The 12,213-nt window shown below is 48.4% G+C and overlaps 1 protein-coding gene across 1 annotated transcript; it reads right to left on the reverse strand.

The window, feature by feature from the left end:
• Positions 1-1,547: 1,547 nt before the first annotated feature.
• Positions 1,548-3,184, reverse strand: PTF1A (pancreas associated transcription factor 1a). The gene is made up of 2 exons (XM_028505519.2): positions 2,407-3,184; positions 1,548-2,038 (listed from the first exon to the last, which is right to left on the reverse strand). The coding sequence occupies exons 1-2, from the start codon at positions 3,182-3,184 to the stop codon at positions 1,836-1,838; spliced, it is 981 nt and encodes a 326-aa protein (XP_028361320.1). The 3' UTR covers positions 1,548-1,835.
• Between the last annotated feature and the right edge of the window lie 9,029 nt (positions 3,185-12,213).

Here is a 12,213-nt window from a genome sequence, read left to right on the forward strand (position 1 = left end):
TCGAATTATTTTCTCTGGTTCCCAAAGTCTGACTCTAGTGTGAAATCTCTATCTTTAAGAGGGAGTTAAAGGAGGGGCTGCGATGCCTGAGAGGGTTGAGAGGGTCCACCGCCAAGGGTCTCCTGGTAGCTCGGAGACTCAGAATCTCCGACTGGCTGGGCCGCGCTTTGGGGTCGGACTCATGGCCTCGCTTTAATTGTTCTTGGACAATGTCCATAGCACCCCCGGCGCGCGGGGAACACCTCGGTGGGTCTGAAACTAGGTTAAAGCAATTAGCTTACTGCCGACATATTGTGCTTCGGCAGGGCCTTTGGTACCGGGCAGATTCCTGATTGTAGCCTGGAAGATCAGGCCGGTACTGGCAGTGGCGCAGCAACTCTCCTGGGCCAGGCCTTCTCCGAAAGGCGGCTGCGGGTCCCCAGGAAGATGCGCTCCTGCGGCGCCGCAGCCCCGCACTGCACTTCCCCTTTGAGCCCGCGGTGTTCGAGCGTCTTTCCCAAGCCCGGGTCAGCTGCCCCAAGCCGGGGCTTGGGTCCGCCTGGGAAGGCGCTCCGAGGGCCCAGGAGGCGTGGGTAACAGTAAATGAAATCCACTGGAGCCGCAGGTTTCCAGGGCTTTCTGGCTGTGCGACCCTGACCGCACTCTCAAACTTCTCTCGGTCGCTAGGGGGCAGTCCTACGTCCTCCTCGCCAGGCTCGCCTTCCTCCCACACCAGGCTGGTTGCCAAGGAAGATTGAAATTCTGAAGGCGAAAGGCAGTCTTTTTCTTTCAGTATCCGAAATAACCCAATTGCAGAAGTGACTGAGGAAGAGGGCATGCTCCTTTCTGCCTTACGAAGAAGACCCTGGATATTGTTGGGAGGCATCCAAGGCCCCCCCCCCCCCCGCGCCCCCGGCCCCTGGCCTCAGCGCCCAGTCACCTGCCCCATCTCCCTTAAGAGAAATACGTCTAAATTCCATGTACCTGACGCTGCCGCTGCAGAAAGAATAGGCCACAGGGAAGCTCAAGAGGAACACTTTATCTCCAGCCTGTGCAAGCAGAAAGACCTTTTCTCATGGCCAGGCCCGAAATTAGCCCCCTGTCCCCACTGCACGCAGCGAATTCAGTTCATACACTATGACTGGATTAGGCAGGGTAGGGGTGACCTTGGGTAAGTCAAACATCGTCTCTGAGGTTCAGCATTTCCCTCTGAAGAATGGGAATAAACAGCCCATGATCGACTTGCCTCACAGAGTGTCTGAATGGTAGGATAAAAATACAGGCAAAAGTCTCTCTTTAGGGTAGATGATGCGGAAGAGTGGCGCCCTTAGAGAGTTGGGGCCTAGCCGTCCAACCCACCTCCTTTCAGCTAAATCTCATTAAAATGTGGTTTCTTAGTAGAGAGCTACGTTTTGAGTCTCTAGTTCAGTTATCTTTTACAGGGTAAGTTAACTATTCTTTTTAGAGATATAGCTACCCCTATCATGTATTAAACAAATAACTTTTAGAAAAAAGGTGTAAATAGCATTTATTAACATCGCTTAGAAATAAATCATATCTCTCAATAAATTAGCATGAAGTTTCCTGGACAGAGTTCTTCCAACAACGTTCTGCCAAAGGTGCTGGGGGGAATCATAGGCTATTGCATATTTTTAGAAAATCAGGATAAATTATATAAATTATATATTTAAAAACAGAGTCTATTTCATTACCTTGACAGCACAATAAATAGATAAATAAGAAACAGTTGATTGCCATTAGAAAAAACGTGATTCTTAAATTACATTTACATTATAGATATGTACATGTACACTATGCAGAGACACAATCAGATCCTCAGTCGAGTCTGGGATTCCTCAGGACACAAACTCAAAGTGCGGTTCGTTTTCTATGTTGTTGAAGGAAGATTTGCTGTTGAGTTTTCTAGGGTCCTCTGGGGTCCACACTTTGGCTGTTCGGATAATATTTTGTTCCTTGAGTTGTTTTTCATCAGTCCATGAGAGAGAGTGTCCCGCGAGGGGAGGGAGGCCGTAATCCGGGTCGCTCGGGGAGGGGGACCCTAAGGGGACGAGAAGAGAAAACAGAGGGTGAATATCCCGCCCTATTCTCAGCAGAGCCCTGCAGTGCTGTAGGGTCCACTCCCTGGCGCCTCGACAGAACAGGAGTCTTAGGTTACATTAGAATGACGCTTTTCCTCCACTCCGCAAGCCCCCAGCACTCTTTCCCCAGAATCCCAGGAGCTACATGTCCATCCGGGTCGTGTGCCCTCTGAGCTGAGGGTAAATTGGCGGGAAAAAAAACCCCGAGAAACGCCAGCTCGCGCTCAAGGTCCCTGGTGCCCACGGACCATCTGTCCATCCGTCGGTAGGCTTGTCAGCCTGTTCACCCAGTCCCCGTCTCCCTGAGCTGGAATGCGCGCACACTTACGGGTGCCCCGATGGCAGATGATGACCTTCTGGGCCTGGCTCCCCGGGCTGTCCCCGCCCAGGCGTCCGCCACCACAGGACCCCCGGCCGCCCCCCGCGCCGCCGCCGCGCAGTGGCAAGTCGGCCTGCACCAACTCGCTGAGGAAGTTGATGTAACCGATGGCCAGGCGCAGCGTATCCACCTTGGAAAGGCGCTTTTCGTAGGGCAGCGTGGGGATGTGAGAGCGCAGCCCCTCGAAGGCATCGTTGATGGACTGCATGCGCCGCCGTTCGCGCACGTTGGCCGCCTGCCGCAGCTGCTGCAGCTCCGCCTCCGAGCGCACCCGCCGCCTCCGCCGTGCCGCAGCCGCAGCCCCGTTCAAGCCCCGCAGCTGGGCCCCCGGGGACAGCACCGCAGCCCCAGCACACGGATAGGCCAGGCAAGGGGGTGACGAGCCGGGCGAGTAGGGGAAGCCGCCGGGGGGCGCCCCCGCCTCGCAGCAGTAGCTACCGCCACCGCAATCAGGCTCGCCCCGGTCCCCGGAGGGTGGCAGGGCAAGTGCGTGAGGGGCGTCCGAGGGCGCGGACTGCAGCAGCAGGCACGCCCCGTCCCGGTAGCAGTATTCGTGCAGCTGGTGGCTGAGGAACTCCACCTCGGCCTGTTCTTCAGCCAGCAACTCATCGCCATCCTCTAGAGGGTCCCGAGAGGACTGGTCGGTGAAGAAGTCCTCCTCATCAAAGTAAGGAGACGGGAAGGCGTCAAGGCCCCCGGGGAAGTGCTCTAGCAGCACCGCGTCCATGCTCTGAGCCGCTGAGGGCTCAAACGAAGGACTGATAGCCCGAGGTGGTTCTCTAGAAGTTTGACGTTGCAGTTTTTGCTTCCCTGGCAGCCCCCTCTCTCCCTGTTTCCCGGCTCCTAGAGCTGGAGGCACTGGGGATGGCCCGCTGGCTCCCTGCCCCCGGCCTCCCTGGAGTGCCCACGTCCACTGCGCTCTGGCGGCGCTTGCGCTACGCTGGGGAGGGCTGTGGCCGACTTGCTGCAGCTGAGGGCCGGCACGCGAGGATTCTTATAACTACATCCACAGGCGCGTGCCAGGGACCCGCGGCGCCAGCCAATCACCGAGCCAGCGGGGAGGGGCAGGGGGCCCGGCAGCGGGCGAGAAGGCTGAGAGGCTCTCTTCTCGTCGGGAGCTCCTCTGAAGGAGAGGAGGCGGGGTCTACGCTACAAGGGGCTCCTACTGCTCCACCCAGGCGGTTCCTCCAGCTAGTGCCTACGGGGTGCACTGCTCCAAGGGCACTTGCAGCCTGCGGCGCCCACCGCCTGCTTGTGCTCTCTGCTCAGACTGCCTCCCACCCCTGGGCGAGGATAGTAGCGCACAGCCGCCTCGCACAGCTACAAAAGGTCCTAGGGGTGCCCTCTGACGGCCCAGATGGTGGCAGCTGCCTCCTTCTCCGGGTTTGGCTCAGAAAACACCTGCAGCTGGGGAGGTCCAGGTTGGTGCATTTCGCCATCCCCGTACTCTGGGCGCGCTGGCCTACGGCTGTCCTGGGTTCTATTTCATCCTCTCAACTTCGAAGAAGTCTTGTAAAAAGTTTGGCACAGTGTACGCCAGTGGGGTAAGAAGGCGACGCAGTCCAGCCTCCATAGGCGTTCCAGACGCTGCTCGGGGTTTATGGACGCGAGCCTTCAGGACACGCTGGTGCGAGTGTCCGTCCCCAGTGACGCCGGCTCCAGGTCGGCCTCGCCTCCTCTGCCTTATGCGGCCTAGAAAAATTACAGGGAACACTGGAGACGCTGTCTCGCAGGGCAGCTCAGTTGGGCATGTTTCTTTGGAGAGCAGAGCGAAACCGTAGGGGTTCGAATCAATAAAACCTGGTAAAGGAGTCAATTGAACTGTCTGCTATGCAGCAGTCCCGAGGAAGGGTGGGACGTTAGAGGACAGAGTGGGACCGTTTTCAAACTTGAGTTTCTCACCTTTCTGACTGATAACCAAGACCATCCTTGAACTTTTTATTTTTTCGAACTTAAGCCCCGCTCCCTCCCCGCCCCACACCCAACATATGCGCTGTGCCCACACTTTATAACAGACTGCGAGGTAACACGAATTCCTCAGTTTAAAAGGAACAAACACACACTTTCAAGGTCAGGCAGTTCCTATTAAAAAACTAGTTCCCTCTTCCACTCCCGGAGAGTTAAGAAATGCAGCAGATAGCGGGTGTTCTTTCAATAGAGGATGGAAGCATGGTTTTCCCCGGTCAGTGGATTCCTTTTACAGACCCTTGTCCCACCAGAGGCTTCTAGTGGGTGTTCATGCTCATCTCAACATCCAAGGCCATGCCTCTTAACACTTGCTGTTTAAACAAGCTTCTTGCCCTGGCTGCTGTGTCTTAGTGGATTGAGTGCTGGCCTGCAAACCAAAGGGTCATAGGCTTGATTCCCAGTCAGGGCACATGTCTGGGTTGCCGGCCAGGTTCCCAGCAGGGGACGTGCAAGAGGCAACCACACATTGATGTCTCCCTTCCTCTCCTCCCTCCCTTTCCCTCTGCCTAAAAATAAATAAAATCTTTAAACAAACTTCTTGTTTTTAGATATTACACTGTATTTAACTGAATTCTAAGACAAAAAGAAATTTATAAGAGTAGAAGATCAGAGATTACTCAACCTGGGGTGGAGCAGAGATGGTTGTCAAGGACCTCAGCAATTTTAAGCCAAAGACTTGCTGTTTTTCAGCATACTCTGTCCTGTGTTAGCTTCTTAGCCCTTCCTAGTGAGGTGGTTGTCCTTAAAATGATGCAAATGTAGACAGGTTCCCTGTGTCAGAGCCTCAGTGTCAGTGTCCTTCATTTAGACGTATCTTTGTCACCTCAAAAAGAGGGAAACTGTTGGGGGTGGGGGATCAAGAGCAGGGATCTAACCAGCTGGTATTATACATCCAATTCTCTTTATGTTGAAAAGGACTTCCTCCCCTTCCCTCCCTTGGTTATATTAAAACCGTGTGGGAACATGCCCTTGGGTCAACCTGATGACTTGGAAGGGTAACAAATGAGTAGACTTCAACGCTTATCCCAAACAATGATAATCATTCAGTGAAGGAAAGACTGGATTCCAGCCTATAAAGCCTCTCTTTAGGATCTATCTCTGATAGATCTAGGTGGCTCTTGAGAAAGTATGTTTGTGTCATGGATATGTTTGGGGTGGCATGGCTTGGAGACATAGGAGTCAGTGAGAGTATATACGGGTAACTTTTTACCCAGTGTGATTTTAACAGTTTTCAATGAAAATCATCTTACATGTGCTTGATAAGTTTGTGGAAGGGTACAGAAGTCTACCTTCAGCACCCAGGTGAGCTAATGCTAAGTTGGCTGCTGGTAGAAAGCCTTACTATCATATCCTATGACACTGAACAGGGCATGGTTGTTCTACAGTAGGGTGTCAAACTCATTTTCACTGGGGACCACATCGGCCTCGTGGTTTCCTTCAAAGGGCTGAAATAATTTTAGGACTGTATAAATGTGACTACTTCCTTAACTGTTAAGGAGTTGAAATTACATTCAGCCCTTTGAAGGCAACCATGAGGCTGATGTGCCCCCCACCCCCCATGAAAATGAGTTTGACATCCCTGTCTAGAGCATGCAGCTCCTACACTGAGTGGAAAAGCATGGGGGAGGAGAAAAGAAAAGATATTCACCTGTGCAAGACAACCCTTCTTCACCCTCTCCTTCCCTACCCCACCCTTTGAGGATTTTTCCCTTTGAGGATTGCTGGCTGACTGCAGACTGGTAGCACTGGAAAGTGAGAGGTAGGCCTGTAGATGCTGATACTGGGATACTAGTGTGGGCACTAATGCATGCAAATGCACACACATGCATACACATCCTGTCCCTGAGTAAGGGAAGATTGTTCTTCTCTCTAATAAAAAGAAGAAAGACTTCACCATTAATAAAGGAAATTTTCTCCGGGTCATTGGAAGTCACAACAGTGTGGATAGAGGCCCTTTGCCTCTCAAAGCAACAGGCTGGGTGAGAAGATGGCTGGGACAGAACCTTGTCTTGCCAGGTTAGAGATCCAAACTCTCATTCCAGCCCCACCCTCCTCACTGCCCAGATCCTCTGACAGTAGGGGAACATGGAGAAAGACAAGATCAAAAGTTTCCAGGAACTTCATGAAGATCTGGGACACTGCTTCAAGCCTCTCTACCCTCTGTCCTCAGGAGAAATGTCCTCTAACCTTAAGAACCCCCGCCTCATTGTAAAACAGTATCATCCCACGGGCAGTGGCAGGGACACTTGGTTCTTTTTAGTGACAAATTCTGGTGAGGCCTTGACATATTTTCAAGTCTTTTGAACATAACTCAGTGCTGGGCCTGGTAGACCCCCCACAACACCTTCAAGGCTGCTCAGAAGCCTCTGCCATCTTGGAGGTGCTCAGTTTCAGGAGACCTTCTGGAAAGGGCTACTGGGCATTAAGGAAGCCTTGTAGCACCTCTTTCTTCCTCCTACCTCCTTCCCTCCCAGGGGTCTCGAGGGTCTGAATCCTTGTTCATTGTTTCTCATTGTATATTTCAAAACTCTCCCCAGCTTCTAGGAACAATGACCAAAGGCTTGAAACTCACATCCTGGCTCCTTCCCAGGATGAATTTCAGGCAGAGCCCACTAATAAAGAATGTGGCATCCAGGCTCTCCATCCTTCAGCTTCCCCTTCCTATGTTCCCAAAGTGCTTGATGCCACTTAGCTGAGTCGTCCCTGACAGAACCTAAACTCCATAGATACCAGGTGTCCCCAGAGTGTTCCACTCCCCACTTAGTGCTTACAAGCAGGTACTTGTTGTGGATGTGATTCATGGTCTATCTCCCCCCTTGAAAATGGGTTCATATTAATTCCTCCTGACACAAATTGTCCCCTCCCTCATTCTTAAACACAAGGTAATGCCCAGTGTCTGGTTTGTCCTCTTCTGTGTCTTTTCTTCCCTTCTTTGCCACTGTCTTTCCCCCCTGTTCTGTGAAACCTTTCTTCTCCCCACTTGGGTCCCCTCATCAACCCACTCTTTCTTCCTATAACCTTAGGAAATGGTTTAAAAACTAAAATCATGGGTTAATGCTGAAAGATCTCTGAAGTCCACAGAGGTTGTGACTTCCCTAAGGTCACACAGCAGCTTACTGTCAGCCCCAATCCACCTCAGTTCAGTGCTGGTTGCACTGGCTGCAGAGAGGAGATTCCAACTCTGCTTCCATTCACTCATAAGAGGTCTGTTTATATTGATGTGCAATTTAGTCAGTATAGACCCCATTGTAAACTGTCTCAGATTATGAAGTACCACCTTTTTGTTCTCCTGCCTTGACTCTCCAGAGTCCTGGCTGCACCTCCTGATGTGCTGTGGAAGGAATCACTGAATGGTGCAATTCCCAGCATAAGACAAAGTATGTGAAATTAAATATAGGATTATGGGACTTACACTGGTCTTCAAAGTCATACTATATAAATTATGGATGTTTTATCCACTTAGAAGGTCCACTGTGACCAGGTGACATTTTGTTCCATCTTGGAAGTGACTGGCATAAAAGATACCAAATTCCTTGACTTAGTGTATAAGGTCTTCCTTTAACTGCCTCCCCTCCATTCTCCTTATGTATTTGCTTCGCCATCTAGTTGACTGTTGATATCATCAGATGCCATGATGCCTCTCTGGTTTTCTTTCTTTTTTTTTTAAAGATTTTATTTATTTATTTTTAGAGAGGGAAGGGAGGGAGAAAGAGAGAGAGAGAGGAATATCAATGTGAGGTTGCTGGGAGTCACGGCCTGCAACCCAGGCATGCGCCCTGACTGGGAATCAAACATGCGACACTTTGGTTCACAGCCTGCGCTCAATCCACTGAGCTCCAGCAGGCCCTCTGGTTTTCTTTGTTCCCCTCCTACTCTTCGTCCCACTAGTCTGAGCTCCCTGGTTTGGTTTGAAGGTCTTATATTTATTCTATCATAAGACAGGTAAAAGGAAGAAGACTAACATTAGAAGAGACGGGAATGAGCATTTGAGAGGACTTTCAGACATGTTTATCATTCACCCTCCTAATTCTGCAGGCTGAAGGGTATCTTTCTTATTTCAACCAGTGAATAAATGAGATTCGGCCTTAAATCCATGGTTGCATGACCAGTAAGAAAAAGGGTCAGAGTTAACACCAGGCTTAACACCTTATTTGTGTTATATAGCATCTCTCTGCCCCTCTTTTGTCTCTACATTTACCATAGCTGATTAAATAGGATTTTCACATTGATTGGTTTTATTGCTCCTAATGAAGCATTGTGAGATAAACTGGCAGATATTTTTGTTATATGCAAGTAATAAGATTCAGAAAGGCTAAGTAACTTTCTTAGAGTGACACAGCCAGCATCATGGAGCCTTGAACAGAAATAAGTAGATTTCTAGCACAGAGGGTTAAGGCTGTCAACATCATTTTCCAGGGGTTCCCATTAGACTCTCTCCACTTTGAGGCTGTGTGAACTAACACACAAAACTGGCCTATGTCCCAACTGTGAACTAGGCCAGGAGCCACATGGTTGCCGAGAAACAGAAAATCCAAGTGTTGAACACCCACTGCTCTCCTTCTTCCCTTTACATTTCCAGTTGTTAAATATTAATCTCTTAGGGGAGAAACACTGAAATGCTGATATAATTATCCAAATAAGTGGTTTCTGCCAAGGTTATTTGGTGAATAGCAAAGCTTCTGAGCTTTGTCCTTCAGCCTGGTTATTCCAAAAGGTGCTTGACCTTTAGTAATGTAAACACCACAAGTCATTATTACGAGACTTCTTCATCTTGGCCTTCATAGTGAGCAGTGAAATGAAAAAAAATGAGCGTGATACCAACAGGAAATTTGGGCTTTTTCCTGTTTCTTTTCAAAGCTATATGTGTTCTCTGGCTTCAAGTCCATCTGCAGGGCCTTATGTGAATTACGGTACATCCATATAAGAGAATATTCAGCAGGAAAGCCATGACTGGTGTGGCTCAGTTGGTTGGAGTGTTGTCCCATAAACCAAAAGGTTGTGATTGAATTCCTGGTCAGGGCACATGGCTAGATTTGGTCCTGGTAGGGGTATGATCAATGTTTCTCTCCCTCTCCCCGCTTCTCTAAAATCAATAAGCATGTCCTTGGGTGAGGACAGAAAAAAAGGAGAATGCTTTTGATGTAGTGGTGTGAAATTATCTTCAAGATACATCACTAAGTGAAAGAAGAAAGAGTGGCTAGTACACTCTCACTTGCATTTTTGAAAAGAGGACAATGGGTATGTGTTAGTGCATTTGTTTGTGGAGGCATCGAATGTTTCTAAATGGCTACACAAGAAACTGAGAAACAAACTGAATGGCCAATAGATGGAAGTTTTCATTGTATACTGTTTTGAATCTTTTGATTTTCAAAATACAGTAGCTCTCCCTTATCCACAGGAGATATAATTCCAAGATCCCCCAGTGGATGCCTGAAACCAGGGACAGTACTGAATCCTATATATACTATGTGTTCTCCTATACTATATGTCTGTGATAAAGTTTACTTGATAAATTAAGCATAGTAAAATTTTAGCAATTACTAATAAAATAGGGCAATTATAAAATATACTGTAATAAACGTTATGTGAATGTGGTTCTCTCTCTTGAAATATCTTATTGTATTATACTCACCCTTTCACTTAAAGGTGTCACTTTGTGTTTTCTCTTTGGCGTATCAAAATTGCCAGCATCACTACTCTTATCCTTTTGGACCACTATTAAGTAAAATAAGGGTGACTTGAACATGAGCACTGCCGTGCCCCTCCAATCTATATGGTAACCGAGAGGGCTACTGAGTGACCAATGGGTGGGTAACATACAGGGTGGAGACACTGCACAAAAGGATGACTCACATCCTGGGCAGGAGAAACAGAGTGGGATGGCACAGATTTATCAAGTTACTCCAAATAGAACACAATTCAAGCTTATGAATTGTGTATTTGGGCAATTTTCCATTTAATATTGGTAAGTTATGGTTGACTGGGGGTAACTGAAACCATGAGGGCAAAAACCACAAATAAGGGAGGGAGGACTACTGTAGGTGAACATACATGCAGAGCATTTTTTAAAAATTAGTGACCTTATTTTAAAAGAAATTTAGAGTTTATAATCTCTTCATGTGGGTCCTGGAGGAGCCCTCCACAGAACTTGGTCAGTCGCTTGTGTCATCTTCAAAATCTGCATAAACCTCCCGCAGATGGGCCCAGGGAGGGCTGGTAGGGGTCAGGTCCTGAGCGAGCCCTTTCTGCAATTGTCTAAATCCTGCATGCCGTGCAGTGGAAGTGGATAGCATTGGATAAGATGCTATTCCATGGACGAAATCAGCATCAAACAAAATTTAGAGGGATTTGGCCATAATGAAGAAAATTAAAAATTATTAAATGCTCATTAAAACTACCACATTGTCTGCATTGCCCACTATCCCACAGCCTATCAGTGACTACCGTTAACATTTTGGTCTATGTTTCTTCCACGCGTGTTTAGTTTTGTATCTTGCACTCTTTTCTTTGACTGAATATCTTCACAATTTTCCCGTATCTTTACTGACAAGCTTTCATGGTGGTGTGATGTTTGTTATATGACTTTACCATTGGATAAGTTTATTTTCACTTGAGCACCACTTAATCCTGGGAACTCCCAGGTCAGGTCAGACTTTCTGCATCTCTTAGAATGCCTTTGTATTTTGTCTGTGGTCTGACTATATTCCTTGCTTGGCAGGCCATGATTTTGATTCCCTTAGAGTCTTTTCCACCTCATATCAATAATGGTAGCTTTCACTTATATCAGTGGTCCTGAAGATGTTGGTGTATTGCAGTGACATTGTTATTCCCTTAAAATCCTGTCTAGAGCAAAACCTCGTTGTCAGGTGGGTTAACCTGTGCTTGAAGAAGCTGATGCCAGACTGTGCTTGGTTCAAGCAGGGAAGTGCCTTGTATTAGCCAAGGAACATCAGTTATTTGGGAAAGCTGTCTGGGAATGTAGTTTTCATGCCTGTGCACCTGCATGTACCCCACCATGCCTCAGGTTACCCACCACATGACCCAACTTAGAGGTTTGAGCCTACTTTTGTCATATGGGAAGTAGCACCCACTTTCTGCTGCAGTCCCCAGGCATCAGAGAGGCTGGGTAGCACAGAGCTCTTGATTGTGGGCACTGGAGCCTGAAGGCCTGGAGCTCTAGTGGCTCTGCCACCAACCACCTGTTTGGGCAAGTTACCTAATCTGTCTGTGCCAGGAGCTGGGCAGCAGTTAGCTTCCTCCTGCCCCTTATCCTTCCATTCTTACTGGCCTTGCAGAGAAGATGGAAGTATTTCCTCACCTGGAAGGAAAAATGATTTGGGCCTGTTATATGATACAATCTGCTCACACTTCTGAAATCAGTGGGTTGTATTTATGGTCTTTTTCCCTCTTCATCACAGAGGGAGTTTCCATGCCCAGGAGAGTGATTTTCCTGATTAGGACCTATCTTAGATTACTTATGTCCATGGACCTCTAATTTTCTGGATCCATATTTCTTTTCTTTTAAAGATTTTATTTATTTATTTTTAGAGAGAGGGGAAGAGAGGGAGAAAGAAGGCGAGTGAAACATCAATGTGTGGTTGCCTCTAGAGCACCCCCTACTGGGGACCTGACCTGCAACCCAGGCATGTGCCCAGACTGGAAATCAAACCAGCAACGCTTTGGTTAGCAGGCCTGTGCTCAATCCACTGAGCTTCCAGCCAGAGCTGGATCCATATTTCTTAAATCAAGGCTCCGGAAGTTAATTAAAACATTTTTTCCAATTTTGTG

Source organism: Phyllostomus discolor, chromosome 1 (assembly GCF_004126475.2).
Source record: "Phyllostomus discolor isolate MPI-MPIP mPhyDis1 chromosome 1, mPhyDis1.pri.v3, whole genome shotgun sequence".
NCBI classification, from domain to species: domain Eukaryota; kingdom Metazoa; phylum Chordata; class Mammalia; order Chiroptera; family Phyllostomidae; genus Phyllostomus; species Phyllostomus discolor.